Source organism: Dreissena polymorpha, chromosome 1 (genome assembly GCF_020536995.1).
Source record: "Dreissena polymorpha isolate Duluth1 chromosome 1, UMN_Dpol_1.0, whole genome shotgun sequence".
In the NCBI taxonomy this organism is placed as follows: Eukaryota; Metazoa; Mollusca; class Bivalvia; order Myida; family Dreissenidae; genus Dreissena; species Dreissena polymorpha.
In genome coordinates, this window is record NC_068355.1 from 95,800,492 (window position 1) to 95,824,619 (window position 24,128).

Below are 24,128 nucleotides of genomic sequence, written 5' to 3' on the forward strand. Positions count from 1 at the left end.
ATTTCCAATCTTCATGAAACATGGTCAGAAGATTCATCCCAATAATATCTTGGACTAGTTCGGAAATGATGGTTGGTGGAAAAACATGGCCGCCAGGGGGCGGGGCATTTTTCCTTATATGGCTATATCAAAACCTTGTTAACACTCTAGAGGCCACATTTATTGTTCAATCTTGATGAAATATGGTCAGAAGATTTGTCTTAATGATATCTTGGATGAGTTCCAAAATGGTTACGTTTGCTTGAAAAACATGGCCGCCAAGGGGCAGGGTAATTTTCCTTATATGGCTATATAAGGCTTAGTAAAATCTTGTTAACACTCTAGAGGCCACATTTATTGTCTGATCTTCATGAAACTCGGTCAGAAGATTCATCCTAATGATATCTTGGACGAGTTCAAAAATGATGCCGGTTGGTTGAAAAACATGGCCACCACGGGGGCGGGGCTATTTTCCTTATATGGCTACAGTAAAACCTTGTTAACACTCTAGAGGTCACATTTATTTTCCGATCATCATGAAACTTGGTCAGAAGATTTGTCCCAATTTTATCTTGGATGAGTTCGAAAATGGTTTTCGTTGCTCTCAAAACATGGCCACCAGGGGCGGGGCATTTTTCCTTATACAGCTATATATGGCTATAGTAAAACCTTGTTAGCACTCTAGAGGCCACATTTATTTTCAATCTTCATGAAATTTGGTCAGAAGATTGGTCTCAATGATATCTTGGATGAGTTCGAAAATAATTATATTTCTTGAAAAAAATGGCTTCCAAGGGGCGGGGCATTTTTCCTTATATGGCTATAGTAAAATCTTGTTAACACTCTAGAGCCACATTTATTTTCCGATCTTCGTGAAACTTGGTCAGAAGATTTGTCCCAATAATATCTTGTTATCTCAGGTGAGTGACTTTGGGCCTTTCAGGCCCTCTTGTCATTAAATTGTGTTTATGTATTTTTATTTTAAATAAATAGTAAAAAGTTAACATATTTTTAACTTTTCAGAAAGAAACATTTGATAAACTCCAAGAATCTGAGAGACAACGCAATACTGAATTATTAAAAGAGGCCATTGCAGATATGAAAGAAAAAACAAATGTAAGTAAAAAAAAATATTTGTTTTAGTAGCTCTGCTGTTTTCTGAGAAAATTCGAGGCTTTGTCATAGCCAGCTCGTCATGTCGTGTTGTGTCGTCTGTCATCTGTGTAAAACCTTAACATTTTTAGCTTTCCTGAGCACAACGTGCTCATGGTGAGCTTTGTGTTCGCCTTTTGTCCATCATCCGTTGTGCGTTGTGCGGCGTCAACATTTGCCTTGTTAACTCTCTAGAGGCCACATTCATTGTTCAATCTTCATGAAATTTGGTCTGAAGATTGGACTCAATGATATCTTGGATGAGTTCGAAAATGGTAATGTTTGCTTGAAAAACATGGCTGCCAAGGGGCGTGGCATTTTTCCTTATATGGCTATATAAGGCTTAGTAAAATCTTGTTAACACTCTAGAGGCCACATTTATTTTCTGATCTTCATGAAACTTGGTCAGAAAATTCATCCCAATAATATCTTGGACAAGTTCGAAAAAAGATGATGGTGGTTGGTTGAAAAACATGGCTGCCATGGGGCGGGGCATTTTTCCTTATATGGCTATAGTAAAACCTTGTTAACGATCTAGAGGCTACATTTATTTTCGGATCGTCATGAAACTTAGTCAGAAGATTTGTCCCAATCATATCTTGGATGAGATAAAAAATGGAAACCTTTGCTTGAAAAACATGGCTGCCAAGGGGCGGGGCATTTTTCCTTATATGGCTATATATGGCTATAGTAAAATCTTGTTAACACTCTAGAGGCCACATTTATTGTTCAATCATCATGAAACTTGGTCAGAAGATTCATCCCAATAATATTTTGGACGCGTTTGAAAAGGATGCCAGTTGGTTGAAAAACATGGCCGCCAGGGGGCGAGGCATTTTTCCTTGTATGGCTATAGTAAAATCTTGTTAACACTCTAGAGGCCACATTTATTTTCCGATCTTCATGAAAGTTGCTCAGAAGATTTGCCCCAATTATATCTTGGATGAGGAAAAAAATATTAACCTTTTCTTGAAAAACTTGGCTGCCATGGGGCGGGCATTTTTCCTTATATGGCTATATATGGCCAGAGCTCCAGATAATTTTTTCAGCCGAGGGGTATTTCACTCATGAATTTTTTAATTGATGAGTAAAAATTAAAATCCGATAATTTTAAGGAGTATTTATGTTCAAAGGACCAGAATTAATAATAAATTGTACATGTAGTGTTAACTTGCTATTACAAGCAGTTTTGTACACAATAAAGCAATCACTTTTGTTTTATTTAATATAATGTCAATAATAGGGCGTACAATTATTTCTGGTGTTACTAATGACGATGTCAACTTAATAGGGATCGACCATTTATAACTGGCTCGCCATTAATTTTTGTTTTAATTACATGACAATAAAACACGAACACATGCAGACGCTGCGGAACATGTCTCAAAAAGAAAAGCGCTTTCGGGACAGGGACTGCCGGTCAGGGCGGCACAGATCGTGACGGTCATATGAAAAACAAGCAAGCAGCAAGTTTTCGCATAACATAATGATTCTAGTGGATTCATTGATTGCAAACCGGATTTTAATATATGTAACAGTTTAAACATGTGCTTAGTCATGTTATCTGAATGTAAAGCGGTTGGTATCCGTAAAATTGTTTATTATATATGTGTATTTCGGCTGCCATTTAAGCAGTGCTTGAAGGAAAAAGGTTTTTCCATAGTGCCACACAAGAGATGAACTGTCCGTTGTGTCAACATCAGCCTTTATCGTGGGCCAAAATGAAATGATACCGTTCTGACTGAAAAGTAAATTAGGTCGGGAACCAAATTCTGTACATAGATGGCGATGTCACTACGTTTTACTGGTGTGGACACAATGACGGGAACCAGTCATGATTACATGAACTTATATTCATGTATAAACGGCTAATACGCATTGAAATTGCACACGATGCGTAATCCGAATTTAGCCAGGAGTTTTTTTACTCAACAAAATTTTAAGCCATGCCTATTTTCTTTTTTTTCATGCGTATTTTACGCAAATACGCATCTTATCTGGACCTCTGTATATGGCTATAGTAAAATCTTGTTAACACTCTAGTGGCCACATTTATTGTCCAATCTTCATGAAACTTGGTCAGAAGATTCATCCCCATAATATCTTTGACGAATTCCAAAATGATGCCGGTTGGTTGAAAAACATGGCCGCCAGGGTCGGGGCATTTTTCCTTATATGGCTATAGTGAAAGCTTGTTTACACTCTAGAGGCCACATTTATTGTTCAATCTGGATGAAATATGGTCAGAATATTTGTTTAATGATATTATGCATGAGTTCGAAAATGGTTACGTTTGCTTGAAAAACATGGCTGCCAAGGTGCGGGACATTTTTCCTTATATGGCTATATTAGGCTATAGTAAAATCTTGTTAACACTCTAGAGGCCACATTTATAGTCCGATCTTTAAGAAACTTTTTCAGAAGATTTATCCCAATAATATCTTTGACGAGTTCAAATATGATGCCAGTTGGTTGAAAAACATGGCCACCACGGGGCGGGGCTATTTTCCTTATATGGCTATAGTAAAACCTTGTTAACACTCTAGAGGTCAAATTTATTTTCTGATCATCATGAAACTTGGTCAGAAGATTTGTGCCAATGATATCTTGGATGAGTTCGAAAATGGTTTTGGTTGCTTTAAAAACATGGCCACCAGGGAGCGGGGCATTTTTCCTTATATGGCTATATATGGTTATAGTAAAACCTTGTTTACACTCTAGAGGCCACATTTATTGTCCAATCTTCATGAAATTTGGTCAGAAGATTGCTCAATGATATCTTGGATGAGTTTGAAAATAATTATGTTTGCTTGAAAAAATGGCTTCCAAGGGGCGGGGTATTTTTCCTTATATGGGTATAGTAAAGCCTTGTTAACACTCCAGAGGCCACATTTATTTTCCAATGTTCATGAAACTTGGTCAGAAGATTTGTCCCAATAATATCTTGTTATCTCGGGGGAGCTACTTTGGGCCTTTCAGGCCCTCTTATTTTAACCTTTTGAACATTGGTTCTAAAATGAAAGTGCTTCCACCTACAACATTGAAACTTCATATGTAGCTGCACCTTGATGACTTCTACACACCACACTCATTTTGGGGTCACTAGGTCCAAGGTCAAGGTCACTGTGACCAAGATTTTTTTTTATTCTAACAAGCTTTCATTTATTTAAAACTGTACCCGCAGCCGAGCGTTGGCACCCTGGCTATGTTAGCGTTTCCGATCGCCAAAATCGCCAAAGGCGATTGAATATTTCAGCTGGCGATTAAAGTTTAAAATGTGAATGAAAATGGCGATTGCAAAAAAAATTGCCATTTCTCTATAAGTATATAAATATTCCCTACTTTTAAAGAGAACTCGGTACCGATTTCCACATGTAATCGCCATAAAAACTCCAGGTGGTAATAGATATTCCACTGATAAGAGATAACCGAACGCGCGTATCGTATATTCTAGCCACAATACACAGGTATGTATGCTGACACCGATGCATCATGGGAAATTCTCGGGTACCTTCCAGTCGCCGAACTGTGATGTTAGACGTCCAATCGGTTTCGAGAATGCTTAAGGAGGCGGGGTTACATAGTGACTATTATTTTTGATTGACGTCAGTCACTGAGTAAGAGTTTATCGCAGGTTGTTTAACAATTAATCGCATTTGTAGCATTAATACGTAATATAAAAACGGTAAATAAAGCAGTACATTCAAGGCGGTCTCGGGCATCATCATCACACCTAATTACTGTAAACAATTGTTAGTTTTGAGAAGTTAATTTCAATTGGTGAGCAATTAATTACTTATGGCGAGTAAGTTGTGAAAAACAATACCCGGTATCGCGGCAATATAAATTTAAACCCGAGTATTAAATTTTAGCAAATATACGTCACTGAGATCAATGACCTAAACATACAGGTTTTAAATGTTTATTCATAAACAAAATAACATATTTCGCCATATTCTCTCCTATTCACTCCAGCTTATATACGATATACACACAATCGTGAAAATGTGAATAAGTCGAGAAAGATCTAATGACGTCACGAATTTTGTGACGTCTTCGTTGTGCCATTGATCATGTGACTGCTATGAAGTTCTCCATTTCAGCGTTTAATGCCGATCTCTCAAAATGTCGGAAAAAAATGCAAATAAAAGAAACGCAGATTCTTGCACTCGTCAGCAGTCTCTGATCAATTTTTTTAGACCTAATAAGAAACAGAAGTGCGACGATGAGGTAAAGTATGCATTTAATTTGATGTCTTCTTGTAGTATTATTTCTCAATAAAAATGTTTTGTTCGTAAATCAAAGTGAACGGATGGTTGTACACCATTTTCTCCATAAAACCTGCATTATGTCCGGATGTTTAATAACACCCTGAAATAAATATTTACGACAGAACCAACCTTGTGAAAATTATAAAGCGAATTATCGTTGTTACCAGGTGTTACATTCATGCAATGTCTGTTTTGTCGTTTAGTGATTATGTTTATAAACTAGTTTCTGGACGATTTTTTCATAAGTTTTTAATCCCAACGTAATTCTGTTGTGTATATATTGTAAATCCGCAAGATGTCGTTTCGATCATTTGTTGCATTTATTGATAATAAAACGAATGCTTAAACCTTGTTTTAATGTTTTCAACAGTGCACCTCGGTATCTACAATTGTACATGAGCAACAAGCTGCAACTTCAACAGTTACGAAAGATACGCCACAGCCTTCAGGAAATAACGCACCGCCGATAGCGTCTACGGATCGAAAGTTCAAGCGGGAATGGAAGGAAAAATTTCCGTTCGTACGCTTTGATTGTGCAAAGCAACTCATGTTCTGCCAAATATGCTAGTCCGCGGGGAGAATTAACATATGGACTTCAGGGTGCAACAAAATGAAGGTAGACGCCATCAAGAAACACACAGTCACCAGCGACCACAAGTTTGCGTTAGCTGCGCAGAACGCGTCCGTTAGTATTGAACAGGCGGCAATCAAAGCAGCAGAAAAGGAGCGCGAAGGTGTAGAAGGACTTATGACAAATTTGTATTATTTAGCTAAGCGCAACGAACCATCGAGTGCTATTAGTGACTTGAACAAACTTCTTGTGCACCACAGCGTATCTAGATTTGGAAGCATGATGAGGGCTGACAAGTCTCTGCCATATGAGCATCATGAAAGCGTGCGTGACATGCAGGATGCGATTGCAGACGTGGTTAGGAGGCAACTGATTGACGACATTCGCCAAAGCGGGGTATTCTCTGTCATGTGTGACGAATCGACAGATGTCTCAACGGAAAAGACATTGATATTTTACGTGAGATATGAACTCCGCGGACAGACGCACACTAAGTTTTTGGAAGTCACGGAGCTTAACGGAGACGAATGCACGGCAACAAACTTGTGCGCGACAATAATTCGCGTTCTCGAAATGAGGAACTTAAGTGTGGACAATATCGCATGCATAACGACGGACGGTGCAAGTGTTATGACTGGTGTTCGCGGTGGAGTTACCACACTAATGAAGGAACGCAACGAACTTATGCTCAGCGTTCACTGCATAGCGCACCGATTGGCACTGGCTAGCGGACAGGCAGCCAATAGTAATAAATACCTGCAGCAGTATCAGGCAATGATAAACACGGTATATAAATACTACCACTACTCGCCAAAACATCAGGCTAAATTGAACAAAATCCAACAGGTGTACGAAATGGCAGAGAGAAAGTTTAAGCAGACTTTCCCAACGCGTTGGTTGTCGTTTGAAGGTGCCGTCGAGGCCATCATTGAGAACTATACGGCGTTAGTAGCTTGCATGGAAATGGACGTTGCCGAGTGCGGGGATCCTGTCGCTAGTGGAATTCTTCGATTCATATCGGATTACCGGTTCCTTTACACAACACATGCTATGATGGACGTCCTTACGGTGCTCGGTATCCTGAGCCGAAATTTTCAGCGTAGGGATTTGACGGTGTCAGAGCAAAGCAGTCAACTCAGTGCAGCGATCTGTGCACTGAAAGCAATGTGGACATCGCCAGGACCCTCACTGAAAGCTTTCATAGACGGCCTTCCGGATAACTACGCAAGTGGTTTTGATTACGGCGCTGAAGGTCGGACATGCCCAATCAAGTGCTGGGATGCATTAATCGAGACGTCAAAATCAAGCATGTCTGGGTACATTGATACCCTACTTGACAATCTTTCTGAGAGGTTTCAGGACAAGGACACGATTGCATGCTTTGCCATATTTGACCCTGAGAAGTTGCCAACTGACATTGATGTTTTGGGCACTTATGGGGACAGGGAGATACGTGCGCTCGCTGCATTTTACAGAAGAGGAGCATCGCCACTAACAGTTGATTCTAAAAGTTTGCTGGCAGAGTGGAGCTTATTTCGGTTCCACATGTTCGACAAATTCCAGTCATTGAAATTCAGTGCCATGGCAGAGAGTGCTTTAAATAGCACAGACTTGCTAGTAGCGTATCCCAATGTGTGTAAACTAATAAAAGTGTGTCTGATTCTACCCGTGTCAAGTGCGGACTGTGAACAGGGATTCTCTCGATATAACTTAATTAAAACTAAACAACGGAACCGCCTTTATGTTTCAACAGTAAACACTCTCATGATGATGACTGTTGACACGCCTGACATTTCGGACATGAACCAGTTCAACTTTGGACGTGCCTTTGACGTTTGGGCGGTTTCAAAGGCCAGAAGGTTTGGTAATAAAACAAAATAGTGTAAATGTGATTTTGTGTATGTGCTGGAACATAAAAAAAACTTAAATTGATTACATTGGGAAGTTTAACTATTACTAGATCATCAATCAGGTTTGTTTATTTTAAATCATGTACATGTGCAGTGTCCGACAAATTTCTTATTTTTCAGGTAGCCCACTGGGCTACCAATAAAAATATTTGGTAGCCCATAAAATTTTACTACAAAATGATAAGAGGCAGGTTTTCATCTTTATTTTATTTCTTCATTAACATATACATAATAAGTATACATACATATACATAAAACAGCAAGTAGTCAATATCGTAAATTAATGTTACAATACAGGCACCGTGTACTTAAATGTAAATGTACCAAAGAAAATCATATACTACATGTAGATATTAACATGTATGTGCACATGTATGTGTACTTAAATTCGGACAGCATGTTAAGTCGTAAACGTAAATAAAACGTTTAGATGATCAATACGATTGACTCGTGTGGTGTTAATCAATGCAATTGCTCTTTTTAACAACAAATACCGAGTTTCAAGAAATCAAGAGTATTAAATCATTTATTTACTTGTGTCCGACTTTAAGTACTGTCCGAATTTACGTATTGCATCCGTATGTTACGACACTTGTGTGCAGTCAGTATACAATACAATAATTGTTTCAATTGTGCAGGAACTGATACAGCGTAACGGTAACGATACAGCGTGTTTACATGATATTTTATTAAGAGAAAATGTCAATGCCAAATAATTCGCGAGATACCCCGGTACTTTAGTTGAAACAACGAAACTTTTAATGGAAATTAAATGATCTCAATGCTGTTCCCGCTTCAAAATTTTTATTTACAAATAAATACACCCACGCCAATTTTCGCGCGCTTCTTATCAGGACAAAGAAATTCATTTCTTAAATGTAGAATTTTGTAACCTAAAATAGCTTTACACAACGCGTGCAAACCGTGGCAGGTTATTTACGCATGTTGCAATACAACAGTCCTGATTGGGAGCTTATTTCATCATATCTTTAAATAGAACCATATGCCGAAATTCATTTGACATTTTAGAAAATTTCAAACGTTTGTGTTTATGACTCTTATCGTCTATATTACCCACCCATAATTTGGTTTTAAAAATATAAATCGGGCATATATGGGGTTATTGATTAACAGTCGATTAATCCAATTATTAATTGACAATGCAAACTAATTAGCAGGTGTTAACCGCGTTCACAAAGTTGTCATTAATATTTATTTTCGGTTTCGTTACCGTTTTGAAGAATCCGCTATTGATTTGATTTATTTAATGTTTGGCGTCCTTGGATATTTAACGACATCAAAAACGTTGTCGCTATTACTCATTGTTGCGGTTAACAAAGAATTCCAAACTGCGAAATGATGTTGCATCATGTGCGCCAACTATCCAACCGGCTCTCATTATATTATTAGCAGACGACAAATGTTGATTCTGATTGGATGATTAAAATACACTGTTACTGTTTAAGACATTACCGCAAGTGATCGGTGACTGATTAGATAATTGATTGCACTTTGTTATCGGATTATAAGCAATACATAGTGTACAAACACATGGTCAGCGTGTTTATTCTACGTATGTCTGTCAATAAACCGGGCTACAGCTCTTATAGATTTATAGTAGCCCGGCGGGCGTCAGCTGGAAAATTTCAGTAGCCCGATGAAAACATTCGGTAGCCCCCGGGCTCCGGGCAATGGATTTGTCGGACACTGATGTGAAAACTGCCTCACTGATTTATATGTGAACTACATATATATTATTATGATTGATCCACACTATGAAGTTATGTGCTGTTTAATAAAACATTGTTTTGCTATATGTTACTTCAATGCTTGTTGATACTAATAAATTGATTATAATACTTATGTTGTTGTTGATGTTTGGTAAGTCTCACACACATAAAAAGTAGTTCACCAGCGAAGAAAAAAACTTCAAGCAAAAAAAGACCTAATTTTAGGAAAAAAAAACAGTCTTCATTTTGCTCATGAAATAGCCCCAAAACGCACCACAGACGATCTAGGATCAAAAAAATTTCCGGGGGGCATGCTCCCGGACCCCCCTAGATTTGGCTACTAACTTTTTTTCCTTAGCGCCAACCTAGCCTGGTGCTGTTGTTTATGCTTTTTTTCTACCAAAAATAGCATGTGAATTGCTTATGTGACTGGCATTATATGGAACGGAAAGACCGACAATATTATTCATCACCGGAAATGTTGCACGTGTTGAATATTCAGCTCATTTGTTTAACGGAGAATTTTTTAAATGCAACATTTTAATACAATGTATCTGTTTTGTACAATTGAAAGTGTGCAATGTTGCATGTTCCAATTCAACAAAATGTTTAAATGTTTAAACATTAAAATTCTTAAACTACAAATCTGCAAATGAAGATAATGCATATATAAATTCTACATCTTCATATACCTTATAGTGTAGTCATAATAATAAATAAAAGATAATAGATCCATCTGAAAGTAAGTTGATGACAAACTACATTAGCATGTAGAATATTTTCAATTAAGTTGAACAATCGGATTTAGTTATCTGCTTCAAGTCAGCATCTTACAAGTGTACACTATACAATTGTACAGAATACAAGTTGACAAATCACAATTTAACATTTTACAACGCATTTTCAAGTGAACTGGTGTTAGGGTACAAATTGTCATTAGTAGTAGCCACAGGTGTTGGGCGCCTGGTCAATTCACTTAAACACTATCAATATGTCATTAAACAACATTTTTCATCATTTTAAATAAAAAATCTGATATATATATATATAACAGAATCTCTATAAGCCTTGTATTATTTAATCAAAAATGCTGTATTCATTTCATGCCAAAGCTTTCAACCCAATGGTCTTCATCAGCAGCCTTTTTTTTTTATTTCTAGATGTTTTATTTTGTACGGATATGACGTTGTGCATTTCCGGCGTTAACGTTGTTTTCGCGCCGTTTCATGAATGCTTATTCCTGTTCGTTGATGCCATATGGTTGGTAGGTTCGAAGTTTTGCCTTCCACAATTGCTCTATGGTCTTGCGGTACTTGTGTCAGACTCGCTGAGTTTTTAGCTCACCTGAGCATAACGTGCTCATGGTGAGCTATTGTGATCGACTTTTGTCCGTCGTGCGTCGTGCGTTTTGTGTCCGTCGTCAACATTTGCCTTGTGAACACTCTAGAGGCCACATTTATTGTCCGATCTTCATGAAACTTGGTGAGAACATTTGTCCCATAGATACCTCGATCGAGTTCGAAACTGGTTCATGCTGGGTCAAAAACTAGGTCACTAGGTCAAAAAAAAGAAAAACCTTTTGAACACTGTAGAAGTGTTTGATGCCCAATCTTCATGTAACTTTGTCAAAATGTTTGTCTTAATGATATGTTGGTTGAGTTCAAAAATGGTTCCAGTCCATTGAAAAACATGGCTGCAAGGGGGTGGGGCAGTATTCCTTATATGGCTATTGAGAAACCTTGTGAACACTCTAGAAGTCACAATTTTTGTCTAATCATCATGAAACTTGTTCAAAACATTAGTTTTATTGATATATCGGAAGAGTTCCAAAATGGTCCAGATTGGTGAAAAAACATGGCCGCCAGGGGCGGGGCAGTTTTCTCGATATGTATATAGTGAAGAAAACATGTGAACACTCTTGAAGTCACATTTTTGGTCCAATCTTTATGAAATTTGGTCAGAACATTTATTTCCTGGATACGACGGTTGAGTTTGAAAATGGTTAGTCAGTAAAAAAACATGGCCGCCAAGGGGCAGGGCAGTTTTGCATATATGGCTAGTTAAACCTTGTTAACACTCTAGGAGTCACATTTATAGTCCAATCCCCATGAAACTTGGTCTGAACATTTGTTTTTATGATAGCTAGGCTGAGTTTGAAAATGGTTTCGGTCTGTTGAAAAATATGGCTGCCAGGGGGCGGGGCAGCTTTGCTTATATGGCTATAGTGAAACCTTGTTAACACTCTAGAAGTAACATTTATAGCCCAATCTTAGTGGAACTTGGTCCAAAGTTTTGTTGTATTGATAGCTTGGCTGAGTTCAAAAATGGTTACGGTTTGTTGAAAAACATGGTGCCAGGGTAGCGGCAGTTTTCATAATATGACTATATTAAAACCATGTTAACACTCTAGTTGTAATGCGGATGTTGGTGCACAATGATGATGATGATGATGATGATGATGATGATGATGATGATGATGATGATGATGATGATGATGATGATGATGATGATGATGATGCTGGTAATGGATTCAGAAACATTAATGTCAAACCCAAATACCTAATTATAATTATTGCATTACTCAAATTAATTATTGCCATTACTTTTGAGTGTTATCTATATCTTTGCAGAAATTTAACATAGTGGTAAAACCAATAAAACAACAAGAAGTGTTACATATGAATCTTATTTGACTTTTCATTCACTTATCCTAGGCTACTCTCTATAAAACTCATTTATACCTGTGCTTGCATTGTTGCCGGGTGGTAATTGTGTAACACTCCTGGAAATTGACCCCAATTAACTGCTCACTTTCATCAAAGACCTTTGTGTTGATGTCAGATGGAAACCATTCATAAGATACATAAGACATTACAACTTGAAATGTTTTACCCCTACAATTTTCAGTTAGTCAGTAGTTTGTGTGTGATTATGAAAGATTTGTGATTTTCGCAGGTTTTATTGTTGTTTCAATTGGAAATATCAATGCAAGGTGAGTCCTAAAATTGTTCCAGTTGTTTAAAAACACTTTGTAAAAAATGTGAACAATTTGGTAGTAAAAACACAACAACTTATCACATCTTTTAAGAAGCACAAACAACTGTTTGAAGAAAAGTTGATTTGCATTTGTTTTTGCAAAAATAATATATTTATGCTACAGATTTTAAATTACAAATAGTTTGAAAGTTGTTTTAATATGATACGTTTTCAAATGTCTTGTGTGTGTTTACTTCTATATTTGCACACATTTATAACTATAAGAAAGATCAAGTGATGTTTTGTACTATAAAAGAAGATCAATATTGAATTTCTAGTAGCTGTACATATTCTCATACTCATTTACTTTTTTATAACAGACTTTGATATATGAAAACAATTCAACATATTTTATTTAATTATGCAAAAACTATTTTATAAAAGCACAATCTCTTGAACAAATACGGTTGTTTTCAGTATCTAAAAGTGTTCTTGCTAAACAGATTGTAAACAGTCATCCCCTATAAGATGCTGAGATGCTTATGTCATGATCAAAAATTTGGACAACAAATTGTTGAAAAATGTACTTCCATTTTCTTTTGCTGATGCTCATTATTAAATTACTGTCCTCATATTACTTTTATCCAAAATAATTTAAGCTTTGTCACAACGGGTAACAAATGCCTATTTAAAAAAAAATAAACACACAAAACTACTGATAACGCATATATGTATATATCTTCTGAAACAGCAAACCTTTTCTTTTCACAAAACAACGTTGACAACCCTTGTTTCCTGGATACGACGGTTGAGTTCAAAAATGGTTTTGATCCATCTAGTAACATGACCGCCAGGGGGGGGGGTCATTTTCCTTATATTTATATACTGAAAAAGCCTGTGAACATTCTTTAAAGTCACATTTTTTGGCCAATCATCATGAAACTTGGTCAAAACATTGTTTTAATTGATATGTCGGATGAGTTTGAAAATGGTTGTGATCAGGGGATGGGGCAGTTTTCTCTATATGTTTGTAAGAAGCATTTTCCTTATTTATATATTTAAAAAAAATCTGGGTATTAAAAACATGGCTGCCAGGGTGGGTGGGGTAATTTTCTATATAGGCCTATTGTGAATACTTTGGAACACCTTATTTTTAAAGTCAGTCTTGTCATACTAATAATTTGAAATATTTGCTGAAGAGTTTTAATCTTTGTTTCTTTCCATCTAAGTCTCTCAGGTGAGCGACCCAGGGCCCTTTGGGGCCTCATGTTTGAGTCCCATTATTTGGTAATCTCCCATGGAGTGTCTGTCTGTATAGAAAATGTTCACCTACCGGGTCAGTGTGCTGTGTGCGAATACGCGACAGATTCAACAAATGTCGCTGGTACAGAGTTCTGCCTGTCTCTCCCACATACAAGTACCTGCAACAGCGAAGACAGTTGGCCGCGTACGCAACATTGGATGATTTACAATGATCTAGGCATTTACTGGGTTAAAAATGTTGATGTAGGTGATTTTCCTGTGTCAAGAGATACCTACCATATATATATATATGTATAAACATACAGTAAAATCAGAAAAAAATGTTTGGTAAAATGATGAAAAATGTTTTTTTTTAGATATTGATAGTGAAAAAATGACTTAATCATGCGACCAACACCTTTGTATCAGAAGAATCATTGTTTACAATGGTTCCTGGCCCATAAGCGAGGCATTGGTTCCTGGCTAAGTCGAAAAATAATTATTTTGACCCGTCCACCAATTATATGAAGGGAAAGACCGCCAATATTATGCACCGCATATAGATTGTTGTTAAGCCGACTTTACAACTGTCAACTGTGCAGATGTAAACTTGTAATATCGCATTGTGTAAAGATACGCTTTGACCAATCTAGACATGTTTACATTCTTACAAAGGATATTGGCAGTTCGTTAAAGTTACTGTTGCACATTTGTAAGTTTTATGCGTTGTGTATGCGATTTAAAAATAAAAGTATATGTATATTTTACATTTTGAACATTTAAGTTTTTATTTATTGAACAGTTTTAATTGGACAATGAACAAGATGAACATTTGAGATGTACATGTATTCACCTTAAAAATTAACATTGTTGAAAATTGAAACATAAAATATCGAACATTGCTTATTTGAACGGATATTATTTTATATGTATATGTATAATCTATAATTGGAACATGGAGCATATAAGCTGAATACTCAACACGTGCAACATTTCTGGTGATGAATAATATTGGCGGTCTTTCCCTTCCATAGCATTGGTCCCTTTTCTGATCATTAATAACTTGTGTGACATCTCTGCTTTGACCACATCATCACATTGCCAATTTTAATAAAAGTTCGAAGGACATTTTCGTGGAAAATCCTTTTACATGTAGCAAAAATATTTCTAGTATGTCACATATGTAGCTTAATTGCACTTAAGAAAGGTGTTTGAACATTGACAATTGTAAACAACATTTCTTAGACCACTGGGTCAAATAAGATCAAACTTGGCAAAGATGATCCCTTGGTGGTCACCTATCTATAAATGGGTATGCTCTGTTGTATCATTTCGTCATTATTTTGTTTTGCAGGAGGAGATGCATAAATTACTAGCTGAAGAGAAAGTGAAGTTTGAACACAGCATTCAAGAAGTAGTAAAGGTAACAATTGAAAATAGGTTTGGTGCTATTGATGAATCTTGTGGAGTACGCAGTCAGTCCAGTTATAAGCCTACATTTCTTTTTATGCCCCCAAAGGAGGGCATATAGTGATCGGACCGTCCGTCTGTCTGTCTTTCAGTCACTCTTTGCATTTAGGTTTTGCATTTAGGTTTTGGAAAATGCTCATAACTTCTATGTCGCTTCAGATAGCAACTGGATGTTTGGCATGCATGTGTATCTCGTAGAGCTGCACATTTTGAGTGATGAAAGGTCAAGGTCATCATTCAAGGTCAAAGGTCAAATATATGGCTTCAAAGCAGCGCATAAGGTGGCATTGTGTTTCTGACAAACACATCTTTTGTTTCTAATTAATAACGACATATGCCTGCATAAAGACTTGTAATCATCAATTATATGCCCTTTAATTTATGCTCACATGTATGAGGTAAACAACAAAAATATCCCTTTAGATACAAATTATTCACAATGCAGATGATATAACATTATTAAAGATTTCATACGACAGTCAAAATGTCTTGAGCCTTCTCAGTAAGCATATTAATGCCCCTTCTGGTCAGCTGCATTCAAACCCAAAACACGGTCCAGAAATAGCGGTGATAAAAATGCACGTAGGCATGTGAAGACCCCCCACATAGACATTTAAAATGCTAAGTCAATTCACCCTGTAGGCCAATTCAAATACAGGCTGCATTATAGATGTGTGTTTTCTTCTTTATAATGTTCATTATAAGTTCCTGTAGTAAACGTTCAACAGGCTGACCCCTGAGTCTAGAAATCAGAGAAAATACCTTCAGGGGAAAATCAGAGATTTTTTAAGTATGGCAAAAAATAAGGCAAAAATTACTATACCTAATAAAAGAGTATTATGATAAGACATCATATCTTGAATTTTATGCATAATTTAACAATAAAGCAATGCAGTCATCTTATTTGTTTAGAGTATGAGGTCAACTATAATAATATTTGCTTACCATTGAAGATAGTAGTCAAATGGTTATACACATGTGTATGCATTCACCTATTGCTCTAATTTTATTGTTAATTTGACACTGAATGACAAAAATTTTCAGATTCTATTTAGTGACATATCTTAGCATTTGATATTCCGATTTCCTGTAATGTGCAACATTTGGAGATAACCTACAACATGCTGTTTCTATCAAGGTTGAGCAATTGAAAGCAGAACAGAAACTGACGGAGGTTGTGAAAGCAGAGCGGGAGAGATCTGACAAGTGTCTTGAACAGGAACAAGTAGGTGGAATCAATAAAGATTAATTTAATAACCAATATTACTGGTGCTAATTCAATATGCAATGCTATAATTTAAGACTATACATTTTTCATTAATTTTTAAAATTTTCATAGTTCTTTTTGTTATTGTGAACTTGTACAATAAATAGTTGACACAAAGAGCATCAAACAAAACATATGCAAAAAATAACAAAAAATATGCATACTTATACCAATGGATTGCAAATTTTACAATTTACAGATTTACAATTCAAATTAACAATATAAATGACATAAGAGAATAATAGATATGTTATATATCAGTGTATACAGCCAATATGTCGGTGTAGGACAACTGCGTTTTGTTTTTATGGCCCAGGTAAAGTGGAATATATAGCAGTTGGATTGTCCATCAGTCTGTCTAATGGCTGTCTGTCTTTCTTTCTTGCATTTGATTATTAGCTCACTTGAGCACAAGGTGCTCATGGTGAGCTTTTGTGATTGCCTTTTGTCCGTTGTGCGTCGTTGATCGTGCGTCGTCAACATTTTGCCTTGTGAACACTCTAGAGGCCACATTTATTGTCTGATCTTCATGAAATTTAGTCAGAACATTTGTCCCATTGATACTTCGACTTAGTTCGAAACTGGGCCGTGCTGGGTCAAAAACTAGGTCACTAGGTAAAAAAAAAGAAAAACCTTTTGAACACTGTAGAAGTCACATTTGATGCCCAATCTTCATGTTACTTTGTCAAAATGTTTGTCTAAATTATATATGTTGGTTGAGTTCAAAAATGGTTCCGGTCCGTTGAAAAACATGGCCGCCAGGGGGCTGGGCAGTATTCCTTATATGGCTATAGTAAAACCTTGTGAACACTCTAGAGGTCACAATTTTTGCCCAAGCATCATGAAACTTGGTCAAAACATTGGTTTCATTGATATCTTGGACGAGTTCAAAAATGGTCAAGATCAGTTAAAAAACATGGCCGCCAGGGGGCGGGGCAGTTTTCCTTATGGCTATAGTAAAACCTTGTTAACACTCTAGAGCCCACAATTATTGTCCAATCTTCATGATATTTAGTCAGAAGATTGGTCTGTATGATATCTTGGATGAGTTCCAAAATGGTTACCTTTGCTTGAAAAACATGGCTGCCAAGGGGCGGGGCATTTTTCCTTATATGGCTATATATGGCTATAGTAAAACCTTGTGAACACTCTAGAGGCCACATTTATCGTCCAATCTTCATGAAATTTGGTTAAAAGATTGGTCTCAATGATATCTTGGATGAGTTTGAAAATGCATTTGCTTAAAAAACATGGCTGCCAAGGGGCGGGGCATTTTTCCTTATATGGCTATCTGTGGCTGTAGTAAAATCTTGTTAACACTCTAGAGGCCACATTTATTGTCTGATCTTTATGAAACTTGGTCAGAAGATTCATCTCAATAATATCTTGGACAAGTTCAAAAATGATGCCGGTTGGTCGAAAAACATGGCCGCCATGGGGCGGGGCATTTTTCCTTATATGGCTATATATGGCTTTAGTAAAACCTAGAGGCCACATTTATTGTCCAATCTTCATGAAATTTGGTCAGAAGATTGGTCTCAATGATATTTTCGATGAGTTCAAAAATAATTATGTTTGCTTGAAAAACATGGCTTCCAAGGGGCGGGGCATTTTTCCTTATATGGCTACAGTAAAATCTTGTTAACACTGTTGAGGCCACATTTACTGTCCGATCTTCATGAAACTTGGTCAGGAGATTCATCCTGATAATATCTTGGAAGAGTTAAAAAATGATGCCGGTTGGTTGAAAAACATGGCTGCCAGGGGCGTGGCATTTTACTTTATATGATAATGGCTATAGTAAAACCTTGTTTACACTCTAGAGGCCACATTTATTTTCCAATCTTCATGAAACTTGGTCAGAAGGTTTGTCCCAATAATATCTTGTTATCTCAGGTGAGCAACTTTGGGTCTTTTAGGGGTTCTTGTTTGGACATTTTTGCCAAAATGCTTTTAGGTATTGACCTGATATTTGGTGAGTGAGTCTAAGTACATGACTTAGAGATGAAGTCTAAGTTTTGTTCTGGTCCGTTGATTTTGGGCAAAGTTATGGGCCTTTGACTTCAAATTGTTCTCTGTAATAATCGTTTTCTGTAGGTTTATTCTACGCAACACTTTGAGATATTTATCAGTTTTTTTGTATGTGAGGTTACCAACATAACTTACAGATAAAGTGTGAGTTTCATTCTAGTACATTTATGTTTGGTGAAGTAATGGGCCTTGTACGCAATGCTTTTAGATATTGAGCTGATTTCTGATATGAGAGTCTAACAACATGACTTGCAAATAAAGTGTAAGTTTAAAAGCACTGTAGGGAGCATTGTGTTTCACAAACACAGGTCTTGTTTTGATAGTTGTTATGTTTATTGATTTTTTGCTTGTACAATATAAAAAAATTCACGAAGTTTTTCAAATTTTATAGTTTCTTTTATATTGGGTTGGATAATATCTTTGAATTTAAATACATTTGGAGATTGATGTGAACTTTAATTTACCAACACCTTTCAATCTTAACAAAATACTTACATTCTTAGTAGACAATGAAATTCATCGTAAATAAGGAACTTATTTACTTATAAGAGCTTAAAAGAACTTATATCAAATTATATGTCCTATCTTCATCCTTGTCAATAACAATAAGTTGGTGTTTAAACGCATCCTTGATTACTTTTTATAGTATTACTGCCTAAACATGCTCAGAGCTGCAAATACAAATGTGTACAGCACATTTTCAGCTCACCAAAGCACATAATGCTCTTGGGGAGCTTTTAAGATTTCGGTTTTGTTCATGAGTTGAATGAGTGGAAGGTTTGAACTTCATGTCAAACGACAACTTTTCCTAAACCCCTTGACAGATTTTAATGACTCTTCACTGGAATGATCTTTGGGTCTGTTGTGTGTTGCAATGTAGGTCACCAAAGCTGAAAATAGATTTTACAAATAAAAACCCTCTTTTCTAAAATCCCAAGAGTTATGAGATTAATATTTTTAAACCTCCTCGCCAACGATTAATCCCAGAGGGATTATGCATTAAGCTTCTTTCCGTCTTCAAAGTTTATTCAAATAATTTGGTCAAAATTTTGATGCATTCATGTTGTCGTATTTGCCATTCTTCAGTTTGGTTCCAAGGTCTCAGGTGACCTTGGGCTTTAAGACCCTCATGTTGTTGTTTTTATGCCCCCAAAGGGTGGTATATAGTTATTAAACTTTCAGTCTGTCCATCAGTCTGTCTTTTCTTTTTAAAAGAAATCTGAAAACGCACTTCTTTACAGACTATTTCTCATTGTTTTAGCAAGTCAATGAACTTTAAAAATAGTGACATTTGTGACAGTTTACTAGAAGATTAATATTTATCTGTATTTTTATTATAATTTAATATCTTAATTGGTTTTAAGATGTGATGTGAAAATTTTAGTTTTATATAATTCTTATATTTTAATTTGTTGAATTTAATTATGTTTTTTTTTTCATTTATATATTTTTATTTATACAGATCATGTACAACGCCATTGAATATGTTAAAATGTAGAAATAGGCGTTTTAGCAAATAAACCAGTTTCAGTTTTTCAGTTTCATTTGAAAACTTTAACATGGCCCATAACTTTTGCATTATTGAAGATAGCAATTAAATATTTGGCATGCATGTGTATCTCATGGAGCTGCACATTTTAGTGGTGAAAGGTCAAGGTAATCCTTCAAGGTCAAAGGTAAAATATATGGCTTCAAAGTGGCGCAGTAGGGGGCATTCTGTTTCTTACAAACACATCTCTTGTTTATGTTAATTATTGCATTATATTATTATATTATTTTGTAAGTGTAAGAAATGTAATTAGATGCACAAAGCATAAAATAAAAACTTACTTAGAATATGCATTAGCTTCACCAATAATTAATGACTTTTAATGCCTTTGTATCATATTCAAAATATTTGATCGACTATGTATTAAATCATTCCGATATCTTGAATATTATTCAGTTACTCACTGGTATATGACTGTTGTGTCACATTCTAAGGATGTTGAGTGTTTAACGGTTGTCTGTTCAGGTGAAGTTTTCAGCCAAGATGGCGGAGCTTGCTCAGGAACATAAGAAGGCATTAGAGCTAGCACTACAAGAACAACAAAACAAGTACAAGGTAGCAAAACTACACTATCATGTTTGAAATAGGGTTCGGTTAAAAGCCTTATTCTTCAAAACCTATTCTAAACAGAATTGCAGAAAAAATGAACATATTTATTGTGTACATTTTACCGACTAACCTATAAAAACAGATTGAAATTGGTTGAATAGAATATAGAAATACTTAAGCTCACAGAAGCTACAGGTATTCTGGCTTATTAAGCTCACAGAAGCTTCAGGCATTCTCACTTATTAAGCTCACAGAATCTACAGGCATTCTCACTTACTGAGGTCACAAAAGCTACAGGCATTCTCACTTATGAGGGTCACAGAAGCTACAGGAATTCTCACTCATTAATCTCACAGAAGCTTCAGGCATTCTCACTTATTAAGTTCACAGAAGCTACATGCATTCTCACGTATTAAGGTCACAGTAGCTACAGGCATTCTTACTTATTAAGCTCAAGAAGCTACAGACATGCTCACTTAATTAGCTCACAGAAGCTACAGGCATTCTTACTTATTAAGCTCACAGAAGCTACTGGAATTCTCACTTATTCAGTGCTTGTTAAAAGTTCAGTTGAATTAGAGGGAATTATATCCCTTTGATTGAAGTATATAAATTATGTCTTGGAAAGTTACTTTGTTTATTTAAAAACTGGCACAAAAACTGGTACTCACAATCTTCGTATTGTCTATTACAACATGTGGGTTATATTGATCCTTTTATAGTATTTTTCTGATTAAATACGACAATGCACATGCTTCTGACTTAAATCTTTGCATGAAATGGCATTTTGTAATAATAAGTAACAAGACACCCTCAATATCTGTGTATTGGTTGGTGTGGCAGGAGGAGCATGGCGTATCACTGATTGAGGAGAGGTCAAGAGGTCGGGAGGCCGTGCAAGAGGTCACCAGGGCAGCAAGAGACGATCTGATAAGGTCCCTTCAACAACATAGACAGGTTAGGAAAGCAGTTATCTGGGTAGCATGTGTTTGATTTGAAAACCCTGGAGTGTTTTTGTGGTCCTTTATCTTTACCACAGTCATGATAAATTGAAAATGTCATACACATTTTTCAGTGTTGAATATCATCATCTGCCTTGAAATTAAGCATTCAAAATAATAGCACTTTTATATGATGCATCTCTGCTGCATAGTTTTTAATCTTGACTTAAGGAATTATCCAGTATATAAAACAGAAATCTTAATGTATAATTCCAAATATAACAATTGCCTGATCATGTTGCATTGAATTTATTTTTTTGACAGCTTCTTTTAATTTGCCATGATAAGTTGATTATCAAATGCACCATTGCATCTGCTTTAAAGTCATAGACCCTAATTCCTGTCATGTTCTTGTTCCAGGATGACCGGGCCATGCAGAGGCGACAACTGGCCAGCCTCGATGTGTTCCTGGAGAGTGCGCGACACCAGCTGGCGTTGCTAATAGATACGTCACATGATGTGGACAACAGTGAAGCTGATAAACATGGTTGTGCAAATAATGAACCATCGTCCTGAGATTAAACTGTGTACATAGTTTTATGAAATAATCACTTTTTGTATTTTGTGTGAGCAATTGTGTTATACTATTGATCCTGCTGGATTTTAAAGCTTAAACATAAGCAAAACCAAGAACTAATGCATGTATACATGTACTCATATCGACTTGTGTACGGTGTACTTGGTGCTCAATGGGTATACTGAACTCAATCAGTTCCTAAGTGCATATAAGATAATACGCTGTTAATGTTTAATTGCATTGCTGCGTTACATGTAGACTTTATTACAGTTAGTGCTTGTTTTGTATAAGAATCCATCAAAACTCGAAATGTCAACCAATGCGATATTTATCAGTGTGTATCAGATTATACTGTTCCAATGTCATCTGATTTGATGACAATATTATACAGCTTAAAAGAAACATCTCACATGCTGTGTCTTGTTCGTTTTTTGTCTGTGCATATTTAAATATAAATGTTTTTTATTTCAAAAAAAGACAAGACAATATATTTTGTAATTATAAAAGGTCACTGGCCAAAAATACAATATACAGACATGTCACATTATACATACATGAGTTGTGAATAGTGTTATGTTTGTGCTTTGTGCATTAAGAAATATATGAAAAATGCTAGTTTCTTCAATTTTAGATCAGTTTTATGCTCCCCCAAAATTTCTGGGGGGAGCATATAGTGGCCGCTTTGTCTGTCTGTGTGTCCGTCCGTCCGTGCACAATATTTTTGTCCGGGCTATTTCTCAGCAATTAATGACCGGAATTTTAATGAAACTTTATGGGAAGCTTCACTACCAACAGGAGATGTGCATATTATCAGCCGGTTATGGTCGGATCATTTTTCACAAAGTTATGGCCCTTTGAAATTTTCTATAAACTGTACATGAACATATAGTGCAATTCTTGTCCCCCAAACTACTGACTGGAATTCAATGAAGTTTTATTGGAAGCTTAACTACCTTGAGGAGATGCGCATGTTATTTGTGGGTTCTGGTTAGATGATTTATTTAGAGAGTTATGGCCCTTTGAAATTTTTAAGTTGCTAAACCATCCATCGTATTATTTTGTCCAAAGTTATGCCCCTCAAGACGTTTCCTTTTATCTGAATATATATAGCAATATTGTGACCAAAATAAACTTTGGGGGCATCACCCGTCTCCGATGGTTTTTTGTTTAGTTTTTTATCAGTTTAATAAAATGGATTTTTTTTCTGTTTCCACTATACCAAGAAAAAAGGTGCATGTTACGTTTTTCGTAAAATTTAGAACAATGAAACAAAAACGTGAAATTTGTTTTCAATGACATAAGTGTTTTCTACATGTAGACAATGTGTACAATATCTAAAATCATGTGCTAAACCAACATGTCTTCCAGTTTCAATAAGAAACTTGTGGTTGGAACATCTAAACTTTGCACGTACTTTTCTAAAGTAGAATGCTATTTTAAGCGAAATATGATTTTCTGGTTCAAGCAATGATTTATACATTCTATATGTTTTACATCTAGACGAGTTGAAAAAACTTTCTAACCATTTTTGCTTGTTACAACAAAAAGGGCGATCTTATAAAAGTTGTAAAAATACATCAACATTACGAACATCCTAAAACCCAGTTGTAACCAAAACTGTAATTAAATAACATATAATTAACAGAAGTAGCCCAATTGGTCCTTCCGATTTCATTCTGGTGTTTCAACATATTATAACAGTTTTTGGGGTATCTATGCAATATCATGTGAATAAGTTTGCACCAGTATTTATTGAAATGATAGTCAACACATAATTCTAATCTTCCAACTACGCCTAGAGCCATACAATTGTTTGTTGACCTATTTAGACCAAGAAAATTGAGTCTGAATTTGATCTTTGTTTTCAGAAAAGGTATGTCCCCAAATTACTGCCCCGTATGTAAGGATTGGCT

At 36.0% G+C, this 24,128-nt stretch overlaps 1 protein-coding gene across 2 annotated transcripts in view; it reads left to right on the forward strand.

Moving 5' to 3' along the window:
- LOC127841375 (coiled-coil domain-containing protein 91-like) overlaps positions 1–22,827 on the forward strand; it is a 37,588-nt gene extending 14,761 nt beyond the window's left edge. For both annotated transcript variants that reach the window (XM_052370185.1, XM_052370192.1), the window contains exons 8-13: positions 1,003–1,095; positions 15,186–15,254; positions 16,440–16,526; positions 20,614–20,703; positions 21,541–21,654; positions 22,059–22,827. In XM_052370185.1, coding sequence (XP_052226145.1) covers positions 1,003–1,095; positions 15,186–15,254; positions 16,440–16,526; positions 20,614–20,703; positions 21,541–21,654; positions 22,059–22,214 — 609 coding nt within the window. In that variant the 3' untranslated portion in view covers positions 22,215–22,827. The remainder of the gene's footprint in view (positions 1–1,002; positions 1,096–15,185; positions 15,255–16,439; positions 16,527–20,613; positions 20,704–21,540; positions 21,655–22,058) is intronic.
- Positions 22,828–24,128: the final 1,301 nt, after the last annotated feature.